Source organism: Myotis davidii, unplaced genomic scaffold (assembly GCF_000327345.1).
Source record: "Myotis davidii unplaced genomic scaffold, ASM32734v1 scaffold749, whole genome shotgun sequence".
Classification (NCBI taxonomy): Eukaryota; Metazoa; Chordata; class Mammalia; order Chiroptera; family Vespertilionidae; genus Myotis; species Myotis davidii.
In genome coordinates this window covers 1537731-1554021 of record NW_006300030.1, presented here as the reverse complement: position 1 = coordinate 1554021, position 16291 = coordinate 1537731, and the positions used below count along the sequence as shown (strand labels likewise).

At 39.7% G+C, this 16291-nt stretch overlaps 1 protein-coding gene across 3 annotated transcripts in view; it reads left to right on the top strand.

The window, feature by feature from the left end:
• The window catches only part of LOC102753737 (sperm-associated antigen 6), a 64679-nt gene that overhangs the window by 29556 nt on the left and 18832 nt on the right, over positions 1-16291 (top strand). For all 3 annotated transcript variants that reach the window (XM_006776174.2, XM_006776175.2, XM_015572056.1), the window contains 3 exons: positions 10606-10811; positions 11888-12061; positions 14140-14292. In XM_006776174.2, coding sequence (XP_006776237.1) covers positions 10606-10811; positions 11888-12061; positions 14140-14292 — 533 coding nt within the window. The remainder of the gene's footprint in view (positions 1-10605; positions 10812-11887; positions 12062-14139; positions 14293-16291) is intronic.

The window sequence follows — 16291 nt, the reverse complement described above, 5'->3', positions numbered from 1 at the left end:
ATGGGATCTGAGGCTGCTTCTTGAGTGTTGCCCTTATGGATGTGAGGAGTTTAAATCTGGTATCTGACCAGGGGTACCCTGGCTTCTGGATCTCCAAGTCAACCACTCTGTGAGTCCACCCAGCAGGAGCTACAGCGAAATCAGCAAATTTCTCCTCTTTGTTTGGGGTTTGGAAGTTTTGGAGCTCTCTGACCCAGCTGCAGTTTGTTAGGTTAGGCTGCAAAAGCACAGGTGATTCCTTTGTGCTGCTGCACACAGCTTGGGTGGAGATGTAAATTGAGTGGGGCGGGGTCTCAGAGAATCACTGGGGCGGAACAAACAGCAATGGCTGTCATCAGCCTCTCCACGATCCGCAGGTCTCTGCAACTCCGCTTCTCCGAGTCCCGAGTCCCTCTGCATCTCCGAGTCCCGCGTCCCCACAGCAACAGTGAGCCCTGCGAGCAGCTCTGCAAGAAAGCCACCCTTGCTTTCCGACCCGCTGCAAGACAGTCCAGTTTCTCCCCGTAGGAGTCTGGGACCCCAGAGTCTCACCATAAATGAGTTCAGTGCATTGGAGAGCTTGTATCCCCTTCTGATTGGAAAAAAAAAATGCGCACCCAGGTGCAGCTGCTTTGCGCATGCCTTTGTACCTCTGTTCTTGGTGCCTCTGCACCTCCTACCCAGTCTCAATGTGCTTTTTTCTTTCCTTCTAGTTGTAGAACTTCCACTCAGCCAGCTTTCCTGTGGTAATGGATGATAGCTGCTTTGTCTTATAATTGTAGTTTTAATGTTGTTGTGGGGGGCAGCACGTACAAGTTTATACCTTATGCCGCCATCTTGGTTCTCCTCCCTGATTTCTTTCTTGATAATTTCCTAAAAATGGAATATATTGAAATTAATGGGAGGACATTCATTCTGTGTTTTCTTCTTAGTGGTGAAATGTTTGATTAGACAGTTTAAGAGTTCCTGAGATGGAATTCTTCTCATATTGGTTGTCTCTTTTTGCCACACTTTCCCTCACTGCAGAATTATTGTAATCAATGTCAAATCTCTCACTATTTCTAAAGATTAGTCTTGCTTTGGAGATACAAGTAGTAAGGAGAGGACCCTGGCTGTGCTGGGAGTGAGAGGGGTGAGGCAGAAGGAAGCGTGGGTCTGGGGAGCCATAGTGCTTCCACTGGGAGGGGCCAGAAGGGTCCCTGGCCTCCTGCCTGGCGCCCACCTGGCAGCCTCTGGCAGCCTGGTTACTGTGTGCAGCACAGCAGCGCTGCTGCGGGGGAGGAGTGCTTCCAGTGGACTTGTGTTAAGAGTGTGGCAGCAAGTAGAGTACTTGGCGAGCTGAGGGCAATAGCCTGGCTGAAAGTGTGAGAAATGAGGAGCCATAGTAGTGTTTCTGGTATGAAAGATCTTCCACATTTGGGGTCAAAAGTAAGTTTTAAGTGTTTGTTTTGGGAGCTTTAGCTGTTTCTTGTAAACTCAATCCCTTGTCAATTTTGGCGGTTCTCAAGCCTGGCGAACAGGAATACGTTGGATTAGGCATTCTAAAACATTTCCGTTATCACTATAATTGTCATGTTATAGATGAGGAAACTGAAGTAGAGAGGTTAAAGGATTTATTCTGGTCAGACAGCATTTTATGGTGGAACTGCTTGGCAGTTACGCAAAACCCTTTCAGATATTTTTCATTTTTATGGTGAGAAAGGAAAGTGTATGAGAGCACATCATTCTTTGTTTTAACCTTCTTCTTTTATTTGAAAGTCTTGCCAGATCGCTGTTTTAATCCCCGGTGGCTGGTTTCCACATGTGTGACTATTATTTCTCCCATAGACCTGAGTTATGTCCTTAGGACCTAAGTCAAGCGAGGAGGTTCCATTGCAGCTCAGCAGCAGTTAGGAGAGGAGACTGCAGCGACCACCAACGAGCGGTGCTTCCGGGAAACGGCTGGTGTGGACATCATGGAACCATTAGTAGATTGTATCCTATTCATTAAAGAAACAATGTAAGGGAAGAATCAGGCAGAGCTGGCCAGCCTGATTCTTTTCTCCCTTATATAGAATGATGAAAGGATTAGAGGAGAAAACAATTTTAAAATTCAGAATTTTTGCAAATATTCTTCTAATGCCAATATATATACGTGTGTGTGTGTGTGTGTGTGTGTGTGTGTGTGTGTGTATGTGTATACCAATATCCTAAAATGTGTGGAACAGGCTTAAGTTTTTATTCTAGGTTTTTGTGAATCCTCACCCAAGGATATTTGTCCATTGGTTTTTAGAGAGTAGAAGGAAGAGGGAGAGAAAAAGAGAGAGAAACATCAATGTGAGAAGACATATCGATTGGTTGCCTCCCACACACGCCCCACACAGGGCCAGGGATCAAGCCTGCAACCAAGATACATGCCCATGACTGGAATCGAACCAGAGACCCTCCAGTCCATAGGTGAACGCTCTACCCACTGAACAAAACTGGCTAGGGCAGTAATTAACTTTTTAAAAATCCATGTTACTAACAAATATCTGAATAAGTAAGGATGGATGGAAAAAGGCAACAAGAGGTTGGTAATTAAAAATTATTTTAAAAGCACCACAGGCCCTGACCAGTGATTCCCAGTCAATAACACATACCTGGATTGCAGGTTTGATCCCCAGCCCCAGACAGGGTGGGTACAGGAGGCAACCAATTGATGTGTCTCTCTCACATTGATGTTTCTCTCTCCCCTCCCCCTTGCCACCTTCCACTTTTTCTAAAAATCAATGGAAAAAATGTTCTTGGGTGAGGATTAAAATAAATAAATAAATAAGCCCCACAGACAACTATCTCTACTGATACCTGTATATAATGTTTATTTCTGTATCATTTTGTTCTTTTTTTTTAAGTTTATCTTTTTAAAAAATAAGTTTTTATTGATCTTTAGAGAGAGAGGAAGGGAGAGAAATGGAGAGATAGAAACATCCATGAGAAACATCATCCATCAGCTGCCTCCTGCACGCCCCCTACTGGGGATCGAGCCCGCAATGAGGGCATGTGCCCTCTGGGGAATAGAACTGTGACCCCTTGGTTCCTGGGGTGATGCTCAACCACTGAGCTACATCGGCTGGCCCCATTTTATTCTTTTAATATCTTGGAGGGGTTGAGAAACACATAAGCATAGAATCAAATGATGTTTATGTAATTTATAATACTACTTTGACCCTAGTATTTCCACAAATACTAGATGTTGTTGTAAAAAGATAAAATGAGAATAAAAGTCTTGTCAATGTAACAAATGGTTAAACTTTCAGAGAATTTTTAGGAGTTTATTTGAGCCAAACTGACAATAATTGCTGGGAAGCAAAATCTCAATGGATTGAGAAAATGATCCAGAGAATGGTAGTTTTCTACCTTGTTTTTACATACAATCAAAAGAGAAAACATAAGGAGGTTAAATGAATTCCATTGGTGATAGATTGGGGAGATGGGAGAAAGCAAAGGGGTGGGGATATCTGGGATTGTATAAAAAATAAAATGAACAGACATACTTCTTTTACATTTGTGGGTATAGGATACTTAACAGTTAATAACAATAAAGGGGTTTGTGGTCTCTGCTTTGATGCAGTGAGAGGTCCAGAAAAAAATGAAATTACCCTAACATTCCAAAGGTATGTCATTTTGATGCACAAAGACAACAAACAAGACCAGTTAAGGTAGAGATTAACCTTTGTCAGGGAAGGTACCAGCCTAGGACATGACTATCAGCCATGACTTACTTTTTTAAAAAATATGTATTTTTATTGATTTCATAGAGGAAGGGAGAGGGGGAGAAATAGAAACATCAATGGTGAAAGAGAATCATTGGTTGGCTGCCTCCTGCACACCCCCCACCGGGGCAACCGAGGCATGTGCCCTTCACTGGAATCAAACCTGGGACTCTGCAGTCCACAGGCTGATGCTCTATCCACTTAGCCAAACCAGCTAGGGCAGCCCTGACTTACTTTTAGTGAGAAAGTTTTAATTTCAGACTATCTATGTGGTTACTTTAGGTCTCTGAGTTTGTAAGGCTGCCATGCAGGCCTACCCAGAGCTTGTCCGGTTTAGTATGTGGCCCCTTTTCACCTACAGTCTCTTCTATGTTCTTTGGACATAGAAGCCAAATGTACTAAACAAAATTACATTTTAATTATAATTTTACTCACTAGTTACCTAATTTGTTAGTCATCTTTAGGGTTAGTTTGTATGCTAGTAAAATATATGTTGTAAATTCTCCTGCATTTTTATTTATTGTGATTTTTAAAATTATGAACTCTTGCTTAATAAAATCTCTTTAGGGTTTCTTTTTTACTTCTTTTTTAAGAATTCAGAATATGAAACAATAGAATTGTTTCAATTCTGTAATCTCAGATTCCTAAGTCACTGAGAACTATATAGGAGGCTAGCAAACAATTTCTTTATCACTGTCATCATTATAATCACCAAAAAATATTTGAGACACTTAGCCCTCTACCCCACACAATACTTCCTCTATCTGATGGCACTTATTCTTTTAGTCTGAGGCTTGGTTTCCTGTCCAGTGCAAATACCTGTATGAGAAATGCCATCAAAAGTGTGTGCTGACTGAATAAAGAGAAGGATGTTGGTATCCTAGTGGCTTCATCAGTCAGGTCTGAACAGTACATCATAACATATTTTTTAAGTTTGAACAAAATTGTTTCTCAAACTTGGTTTAGTTTTCAACCGCCAGTGTTTAAATCCTCCTAACCTCTTTTAGACACTAAGGGAAAACACACTTTTATTTACATTTTGCATTTATTTACATTTGAATTTCTAGAAGTACATTAGGCATAGTGTACTTACTGAAACTTGAAAGTACTTCTCTTAGTGGCAGCAGCGGGACCGCACCAGGTTTGGGACTGGGCCTGAGCTCAGCAGCCTCGGTACCTGAGTTCTGGCTAGGAAAGAATTCAGAGCCAAGACTCCATTATAAGGGAACAATTATTTAGAAAATCACAGAGGTGGAAGAAGTAATTTGTAGAAGAAATGGGCCAAGAAAACAAGGGCCCTTGAAGCTTAGCCGTGAGGAAGGTAAATGTGATGTGCTTGGATTAGGATGGGACGGGGAAGAGGAGGAGAAAAGCGCTGGTGTGCTCCCGGGAGAGCTTGCTGGGTCCTCTGTCCTAAGGATATTAAGGGTGGAGATTTTAGGGAGGGTTCCAGGGGAAGATCTCAATGGAATATTTATCAGCTTTCCACGTGTGCTCTTTCAGGATCTAGGCCAGTGGTTCTCAACCTTTTTTGGCCATGCCCCACCTAAGCATCTCTAAAATCCTGATGTCCCCCCTGTGACATATAATTCTTATTATTCAAAAAGTGAACTCCTATTCACATGGAGGAAGCCTAAAAGGCCATTAACTTGGTCTAAACAAGCTTCCAAAGAACATGGCATCCGTGAAAGAGAAAAATAAAGAATGAAAGGGCAGTTGAAGTACTGAGGAAGAAATCACTAAGAAATTGTTTAAAAATAATAATAACATGAAGTGATATAAAAAATAGCAAAGTTTCAAAACATAATAATAGAGAACTGAAATGCATGGATATGTCACAACATATATATTTATATTTTGTATACAAGGCCCCTAGGACCATAAAAAATGCAAAAAATTGCCCTAACCAGTTTGGCTCAGTGGATAAAGCGTTGACCTGCAGACTCAGAGGTCCCAGGTTCGATTCCAGTCCAGGGCATGTACCTTGGTTGTGAGCACATCCCCAGTAGGGAGTGTGCAGGAGGAAGCTGATCAATGTTTCTCTCATCGATGTTTCTAAATCTCTATCCCTCTCCCTTCCTCTCTGTAAAAAATCAATAAAATATATTTTTAAAATGCAAAAAAATCACTGTGAATAACTCATTCCCAAATCCCCCCCTCCCCTTAAAAATCAAATTGCCCTGCTGTGGGGCATGTACTCCACATTGGGAACCACTGATCTAGTCTCTACTGATTGGTCAGCTCAAGGGCAGGGGGTCATTAATCAATGCAGCTGGTCCTGAGATCAGCATTACTTGTCTGGTTTTGCTGCTTTTCTGGGCCTGGAGCTGGAATACAACTGAGGCCTAGATGTTATCTCTAGGGAGGAAAGGTCAAGGGGTCTAAACTGAATGACCGATGATATGAAAGGTCAGGAGGTCCAAACCATGTGACCAGTGATATGCTGGTGAGGAAAGGTCACCCTGGGACAAGGTCCCACCCTACAATTGTCCATTACTAGGCACCTGGGGCTTTCTACCTTAGTGACCTGTACCTGGCTCATCATCCTTGTTCTGCTCATGTCTGTCTAACTGCTTACCACACTTCAATTAAGCATTTCACAAACATCCACATGAGACTTTAGCTATTAAAAACTTAGGACTTCATTAGCATAAGAATGGCACTTTGACATAAGTCATGTTCATCATTATCTCTTACCAAAATTTTTAAAAGTCATGGTCTATGGGAAAATAGTTGCTGTATAATTACTGTTTTCTGATTAATTTGCACAGTTAATTTGGGGGCTTACTTTTCTCTTACCTGATTTTAGATGAATGAACCAGCTTGCTATAAATAAAAATGTTGTATAAGTTAGTTGCTTCAAAGCATTTTGCTCAAGGCCCTGGATGGGTAGCTCAGTTGGTTAGAGCATCATCCCAATACACTAAGGTAGTGGGTTCACCGTCAATCAGGGCACATACAAGAATCAACCAACGAATGTATAAATAAGTGGAACTTTTGCAGGTGAAATTGAGTTTCTTTCATGGAGCTGCAAGGTCAGCATTCCAGAGACCCACACATAGGAAGATGTGCTCTAGTTGTAAGATTTATTTGGATAGAAATAGAAGGCTGCCCCAGTTTCCAATGTCTCTTCTCTGTCCATCCTGTGGTGAAAGAAGTGGCCCAGAAACAGGGCCAGTGTCCAGACACTTTGGTGCCATATTAAAACTTAGTCTGTTCAGCCTGTCCCCATCTGGGTAGTCTGTCCTGGCTGCAGGACAAACTAACCAGTTTCCCTATCATCCATGGGCTTCTGCTGGTTCCTCCCCCTAACCAATCCATTTTCCAGATCTGGGGGGGGTGGGGGGGCCTGGAGCCTTTATCCAATCCAATCCTTTTCCCAGGCTACACTGACAGGCCTCTATGGTTGTCATCTTGGTTGCTACTATGCATCGCACAGCAGAGGAATGTCCTCTTTATTCTTCTATCCCTCCCCCTGGGGAGTGTGTGAAGCTGTAGCTTCCTGGTAAAGCAAGTCCAATATTGAGTTCAGTTTCCCAGTTTATCAGGCTTTTTATAAAAAATATATTTTTATTGATTTTATTTTTTAGAAAAAGGGGAAGGGAGAGAGAGGGGGAAAGATAAACGTCAATGTGAGAGTGATCCGCTGCCTTCTGTAGGCCCCCTACCCAGGATGGAGCCTGCAACCTGGGCATGTGCTCCGATCAGGAACCGAACCCACAATCTTTTGGTACACGGGAATGTTCCCAACCAACTGAGCCACACCAGCCTGCTGTTATGCTTCTTAATGTCCGATTCCCTTTACTCTTTTCCTTTATTAATATCTACCTATCTAGCAAATCAATGTTTCTCTCTCTCTAAAATAAAATTTTTTAAAAAGCATTTTTTCTCAGGTTAGGACCTCTGGCCTTGAATAAACATTAGCTATTTAAACATTTGTGTCATACAATATTTCTCTATATCTCCTTTGATTTTCCACCACAATTTAACAATATGGTAGCCATTAGTCACATGTTACTTGAATTGTGATTAGTGTACCTGAGAAACTAAATTTTTAATTTTATTTTTATAAAAATTTAAAATTGATTATCAATTATTGGAAAACTTTTAAGCATGATTGGAACAACTTGGGTATGTGAACCTACTTTTTCAACTGTAAATTTTTTGAAATCTAAGTAGAGATAAGAGTATTCCAATGAAAATGTGGCAGATTAATTGAGATGTGCTGTAAGTACACAATACACACTGAATTTCCAAGGCTTGGTATGAAAAAGGAATGTGAAATCTCATTAAAATTTTTAAATATTAATTACATGTTAAAATTACAATATTTTGTATATACTATGTTAAATAATGTATGTTATTAAAATTAATTTCACCTCCCTTTTTACTTTTTAAATATGGACACTAGGAATTTTTCAATTATATATGTGGCTCACATTCCTGTTGGAGAGTACTAACTTAGAATTACTGTGCCTGTGTTTTATAGTTATTTGTTAAAGGACAATATGGTGGTTATATATGTGGAGTTATATATAAATATATGTAGAGCTATATATGTATGTATGTATGTATGTCACATAGTAGCCAGTCTCCAAGATTCCCCTCAAAGATCCTGGGTCCTGGATTTCACACCCTGGTGTAGTCCCCTCCCACATCGTACCAGGATGGTCTGTGTGCCCACGAGACTACAACAGAAGTGATGGATGTCACTTCTGAGAACGAGTGACCAGCTATAGAAGATCAAGTCTTCTGTCATGGGATCTCTCTCTCCCTCATCACTTGCTCTATGGTCGGCAAACTACGGCTCGTGAGCCACATGCGGCTCTTTGGCCCCTTGAGTGTGGCTCTTCCTAAGCCTTAGGAGTGCCCTAATTAAGTTAATAACAATGTACCTACCTATATAGTTTAAGTTTTAAGAAAATTTGGCTCTCAAAAGAAATTTCAGTCATTGTACTGTTGATATTTGGCTCTGTTGACGAATGAGTTTGTTGACCACTGCTCTAGGGGAAGTCAGCTAGTATGACACGAGGTTACTCAGGCAGCCTATGGAAAGCCATGTGGCCTGCAAGAAACTGAGCCTCCCAACAACTACATGAGTGAGCTTGGGAGCAAATCCTCCCCAGGTTTTGCCTTCAAATGACTGCAACCCCAACTGATAGTATGATGGCAACTTAATGAGAAACTCTAAGCTAAGACCATCCAGCAAGGCTGCTCCTGGAATCCTGACCCGCAGGAAATGGCAGATAATAAATGATGTCGTTTTAAGCTGCTGAGTTTGGGTCATTTGTTACATAGCAGTAATAACTAATACATAATCTTAAGACACTAAGAGGTTCACTATACTGTACTTTATAATGGCCAAAACTACAACAACCACAAACACAAATGTCCTAGAGGAGGGGAATTGTTAAGTAAATTTATGGCATATTTACTCAGTGGAATAATATTCAGTTATTAAAAATGTTGGACTGGCTTCATCCTCAGGAATGAAAGTGGACAGTGGAAGCCCACGTGTAGCTTCAAGGAACTACTCAAAAGGAGTAACACCAACAACTGCTGACCAGGGACCACTTTTATGAAAATACCGTGTAAACTTACTAACCATCCACTGTCTCATTTCTGTCTCCCTTGTCTGTTCCTCCTTCCTTTGCGTGTCCTCGTAGAGAGTTCCCCCAGGCACCAGCGGCCCTTTACCATTTGGCCGCCTCCACCGCCTGAGCTCCTCGAGGCAGGGACTTACCTAAAACTCGGCTGGAGCGAAGTGTGAATGCCAGTGAACTTTGAATGATAAAACATGCATTTTCCACTTAATTCTTTTTAAAGCAGAATGCAAAATTATAGATAGGGAGGCTCAGTTGGTTGGAGTGTCACCTCCTACACCAAAAGGTTGGGGTTCGATTCCTAGTCAGAGAGCATACCTACGGTTCGAATTCCATCCCCAGTTAGGGCACCTACAGAAGGCAACCGATCGATGTTTCTCTCTCTCTAAAATCAATAGAAACATATCCTCCAGTGAGGATTTAAAAAAAGTGTTATTTTTATAGCTGTTATTCTTGGACACACAAATAAATCAACGTGTATATTCAAAAAATGTTTATTTCTGGGAAGTAAAATGGTTATGGTAAATTTATTCCTTATCTAAATATTAACATTTATATATATTAGAGTATGCTGTTTAGTTGTAGACTATGTTTTGAAAGTATTTTTATATGTACAATAAAAATGCACCTTTTTATTTTGTATAGTTTGTTTGTTTTTTAATCTTGGGATTTTTTTAGAGAGAGAGGAAGGGAAAGGGAGAAAGAGAAACATGATCCAACCAAGGACCCAACCTGAAACCTGGGCATGTGCCCTGACTGGAATTGAACCGGTGACCTTGCATGGGCAGATACTCACACTGGCCAGGGCTTTAAAAAATCTTTTTAAAATACTGTAAGATGAAGAGATTTTAAAAATAGACATGATTAGCACAAGATTCATGTTAATCTTTACTCATGTAAATAGTACAAAATACTGCCTAATTAGTGTGGTTGGTAAATTTTTGGTACTTTTATTTTTCTCTGTTATTGTAAACCATGCATAAGATGCTTGCCTACTAGCAGTGCAGAATTGTCAGAGCTTCAACAGCTGGCATCTGTTTACTCTCTTAAAAAAAAAAAAAAGCCATTTTAGCCTAATCTACCTCAAACGTGTTCATATAAATGGAGGGCCAGCTATTGACCTGTATTCTTTTCAGCTGCAGATTGGTCCACATGGTTGATGAAACAAATACAGACGTCTAGACAGTGAACTACCTCCCCTTTTTTTTCTTTGCTGTGTCTGTCAGGGAGAAGAATGGCTTGCACAAGGGTCAGTCACCCACACTCACTGCCTTTTCTTGGACCCACAGAACTGTCACAAGCTGTGGTGGATGCGGGAGCAGTTCCTCTGTTAGTGCTTTGTATCCAGGAGCCGGAAATTGCTTTGAAAAGGATTGCTGCTTCGGACCTCAGTGATATTTCGAAGCATTCGCCAGAGCTGGCACAGACAGTAGTGGATGCAGGAGCTATTGCTCACTTAGCTCAGATGATTCTGAACCCGGATGCTAAGCTGAAGGTATTTAAAAATAAGTTAAAAAACAGGCTTCTGCTAATCTAAGAAAATGGAAAATGTGTACAGATTCATGTATTTTCAAAAATAATTTGTAAATTATCATTGAAAACAGATATGACTATGTTATGTGTTTGGTCTTTTCATATGTGAAAAATATGCTGTAAGGATTACATAGTAAAGACATGACTGGGGAAAATCTGTGCAGTGCTAAAAAGTAGAAGTAGCATCAGTATTAACTTAATCACTAAAATAAGGAATCACAAAATGATTGAATCTCAGAGTGGGAAGGCACCTAAAGGTTTTCTAGCTCACCACTATATTTATTATGAAAATTGTCATATATTTATGTTTATCTTTTTTATAGGTTTCTTAATCTGATTTTCAGTTAATAGTCTCCAATTATACTTTTATATGCTAATAGTTAGTTATATCTTTAATATTTTAAAATTGTTAATGTCAACCAAGCAATAGAACGTTCTTTGAAATATTGTTGGCATCAGGCCAAACATAAGATGTTCATTCTGCCTGATTTTTTAAATCATTTTTTAACATATTTTATTGATTTTTTTACAGGGAGGAAGAGAGAGGGAGAGAGTGTGAAACATCGATCAGCTGCCTCCCGCACACCCCCCACTGGGGATGTACCTGCAACCCAGGTACATGTCCTTGACCAGATCGAACCTGGGACCTTTCAGTCCGCAGGCCGACGCTCTATCCACTGAGCCAAACCGGTCAGGGCTGCCTGATTCTTTTTGTACTGTACTACAGTTAAAGTATTACATAATTAAGAAACAGTATTTATCCAGAGATCATATTCTTGATCATCTGTGATAGAGATTTAAATAGACCACAAAAAAACTATGACATTTAATGTGGAAATTAGGGAATTCAAGAAATTGAGTATTTAGGTTTAAGACTAAGATGTGAATGTCTCAAGACTCAGAAATCTTATGTTGTGTTACATATGTAGTTGTTTTTTCTTTTTATAAAGGAATTTGTATTAAGCTGCTTAAATTATATCTGATCTCTGCAGTGGACTCTATGTAATGCTTTGTTTCATTTTGGTTTTTGCTCAATAGCGTCAGGTCCTTTCAGCTCTCAGTCAGATTGCAAAACATTCTGTGGATCTGGCCGAAATGGTGGTTGAAGCAGAGATTTTTCCAGTTGTACTTACCTGCCTGAAGGACAAAGATGAATACGTGAAGAAAAATGCTTCTACTTTAATTCGAGAGATTGCAAAACATACACCCGAGGTAAAAAAAAAAAAAAAGCCCAGGTGCTGCGCCACATGACTTGGTCCGGGCAGGGCTGCTCATTGTGAGCACGGTGCCCAGTTTGCACTAGATAATTCTTTGCTGTGGGGGCTGTCCTGTCCTTTCACCAAAATTTAAAGTCCTCATTCTTTATTTCACCTAACATCTTCACTTGCTTGAAATTTTTTATAATTGAAGTGTAATAATCAGCTAGTAACCACTGTTTGCAAAGGGGGATAATTAGGCTAAGATATTTCAAGTCTGACATTGTCATTCAGCATTCAATGAGTAATCTGCTTCATACTCACTAATTGCGATTGGGGCTTTCAGTAGTTAGCAAGTTAGGAACTAGCCCTAGACTTATTAGTGTCTGGGTGAGAAATTTTGACATCCATTAGAATAGGTATAAAAGTTGTGCCATCGGTGCATGAAAATTGAAGCACAGCATAAACTCCACAGAGTGACTATATTTGTATATTCAAAATTGGATTAATTATAGATCAATGGAACAGAACAGAGAACCCAGAAATTGACCCAAGCCACTAATTAATTCATTAGAGTTCACATATGAGTGAGATCATGTGATACTTATCTTTCTCTGATTGGCTTATTTCGCTTAGCATAATACTCTCCAGGTCCATCCATACTGTTTCAAATGGTGAGAATTCTTTCTTTTTTTATTGCCGAGTAATAAAAAAAGTAATAATTATTGCTCAATTAATATTTGACAAAGGAGATAAGAACATACATTGAAGCAGAAACAGTCTCTTCAATAAATGGTGTTGGGAAAATTGGACAGACACATGCAAAAAAAAAAAATGAAACTAGACCACCAGCTTACACTATACACAAGAATAAACTCAAAATGGATAAAAGACTTAAACGTAAGATGTGAAAGCATAAAAGTCCTAAAAGAAACCATAGGCACCAAAATCTCAGACATCTCTCATAGCAATATGTTTACCGATACATCTCCTAGGATAATGGAAATTAAGGAGAAAATAAATGGGACTACATGAAAATAAAGTTTCTTCACAGCAAAAGAAACCATCATCAAAATAACAAGAGAGCCCACTACATGGGAGAACATATTTGCCAACGATACCTGGTAAGGGGTTAATCTTCAAAATATGTAGAGAACTCATACAACTTAACAAAAGGAAGACAGACAATCCAATTAAAAAATGGGCAAAGACCTAAATAGACACTTCTCCAAAGTGGACTTACAGAAAGAGACACATGAAAAATGCTCAAAGACACTAATCATCCAAGAGATGCAAATCAAAACAACAATGAGGTAACATCTCTCACCTGTCACAATGGCTATCATCAACCAAAGTTTCCTCAAGAAATTAAAAATGGAACTCCCATTTGACCCAGTCATCCTATGTCTAGGAATATATCCTAAGAAACCTGAAACACTCATCAGAAAGAATATACACACTCATCAGAAAGAATATATACACTCCTATGTTCATAGCAGCACAATTTATAATAGTTAAGACTTGGAAACTGCCTATGAGCCCATCAGCAAATGAGTGGATAAAAACACTATGGTACATTTACACAATGGAATACTACTCGGCAATAAAAAAAGAAAGAATTCTCACCATTTGAAACAGTATGGATGGACCTGGAGAGTATTATGCTAAGCGAAATAAGCCAATCAGAGAAAGATAAGTATCACATGATCTCACTCATATGTGGACTTAATGAACCAAATAAACTGATGATCAAAAATAGACCCAGAGTCATAGAAGCATGAACAGACTGTTGAACCTCAAAGGAAAGTCAGGGGAGGGTGAGTGGAAGAGATCAGCCAATGAACGAGAAAAAGACCTATGTAATATTTTCAACAATAAAGATTAAAAGAAAAAAAATCAATGGAAAAATATCCTTGGGTGAGGATTGACAAAAAAAATGGATTATTTTATTTGTATGTTTTTAATAAGTATAGTAATTTCATTAAATCATATTTCAAATTTTACCAGGTGTTTTCAGGTCCTAAGTAAAAATGTTTGACAATACTAATGTTTAAAGATCATCTTACACTTTACAGTCACCTTCCTTTCCCTCAGCTCTCGCAGCTGATAGTGAACGCGGGAGGAGTCGCGGCCGTGATTGACTGCATTGGGTCTTGCAAAGGAAACATACGGCTGCCTGGCATCATGATGCTTGGTTACGTGGCGGCTCATTCTGAGAACCTGGCGATGGCGGTGATCATTAGCAAGGTTTGTTCTTGCTTGGTTTTCTTCTAGTTATTGCAGTGAGATATTCTAAGACAGACCATAGTAATACTCTCCCACCGATTATAAAATGTAACTGACCAGAGAGAAATAAACCTGGAGAATTATTCAGGGTTCATCAATAAGTTTCCAAAAGCAGTGCTTGAAGTAAGGTTTACTTTTTGGCAGTTTAAAGTTTTATTCAGTATTTAATATTTACAACATATCAATACCTTGAGTATTAGTGTTACCTTTATTGACATATTCAGTGTATTTGTATCCTGAAGGATTGACTATGTATTTACAAACATGTGAAGCATACTTTGACTAAAGGCTACTGTTATAAATTACATGCCCAGTGGTCATGCTCCTCTTATCTTCCATTTGGGCAGGAGATGACAATGGCTAGGACATCCCTTTTTATCCACTTTCCTTCAGCTTTCATGAACTAATTTCTCTTTTTAGGTGTAGGCAATTCAGAGCACATATCAGATAGTGATGTTTTGTGTCTCTGCTCTACGAATTTGGCCTCATTTCAATGTACAAGTTGGTATTAACACACCATACAGTGTAGCCTTAGCACATAATAGGTGCCCAGAAATATTGATTAATAATTATTGATCTCCTGAGAAATGCTTCAGAGGCTGTGTGCTTACAGTGTCTCCAGCAACCCTCTAGGGTGCGGGTTTCTTATCAGCATAGAAAACCTACTGCTGTATGTTAAACAGCAGTGTGGATTTTTTTTTTATCCCTTGCAAATCCTCAGAATAAAAGGGAGCCTCAGATCTTTATTTCCTACCTATTCCTTGATAACTTTTTGCTAAACTCACTTTTTACCCTACGCTTTTCCTTTTGTCCTATTACCAAAAACTATGACAGTGACGAGAACAGGAGTGCTGCTTTCTGAAGGGTCATTGCGGGGTATCACTGGGATTTCTGATTCTTGGTTCTTTTGTGGATCACAGAAAGCTTTTATATAGGCAGAATGATGAAAGCAGCAGCAATTGCTTTTGCTTCCTGTATTTCCTCCCCAAACTAACCAGGAGGCGCCCCCCACCCCCCTTTGGTCCAGGGTTGCTGCTGCCTCTCCCACCTCGCTGTCGCTCAATTAGTTGAAGGTCTCAGTTAAGAGAAACCGCACAGCTATGTGTCGTTCTTTTTCCTACGTAGGACTCTAAGGACTAATAGCAGTGCTTCACATGTAAATAATGCTTCATAATTGTCAAAGCACATTCATGCTTCTTATCTCGTTAGCCATCCATAACAACTGAGGCTGGGCGGAGGAGGCTGACCTCTTTTCCTCCTGCTTCTTCAGTCTTGATATGTCCCAGAGCATGGGCGTTCCAGAAGGTTGCCTCATTCTGAAGACAGGTCTGGCCTTTTGTATTGGCAGATAGGCATTTTTAGCTGGAAAAAGAGAAGCCATGAAGAAATATGGCAGGTCTCTTGAGGAAATTGGTCTTAATAATCAAATTTAAAGGCACAGAGGGGAAAAGTGTACATGATCATTTGGATTTTGCTATGGTAGCATGATACTGTGACATTGACTTTAGTGGTACTAAATTTAAGGTGATAATTATTACCAGTATAGTCTCAAATTAGTTAGAAAGTTATTCCTATACAGAATCTGGAATTATAAATTGATTTGGCATTTTGATTCTTCCTTAGCTATAGAAACAGATGTATTTGAGGCCTTTTAGTTAATTCTGTTTTGATTATTTAGATAAAACTGAAGCCTGAAATGCAAAATGCAAGCACGCACTATTTGTGTAACAAGAGTAATAATTTCTACTTTGACATTCAATCATGTTAAAATGGGCAAAACTATCACTTAAAAGTTGACCAAGCCCTGGTTGAGCATCATCCCATACACCAAAAGGTCACCAGTCAATTCCTGCTCAGGGCACATGCCTGGGTTGAGGGTTTAATCCCCAGCACGGCATGCAGGAGGCAGCCAATCTATGATTCCTCTCTCACATGGAAGTTTCCCTCCCTTCTCTCTCTC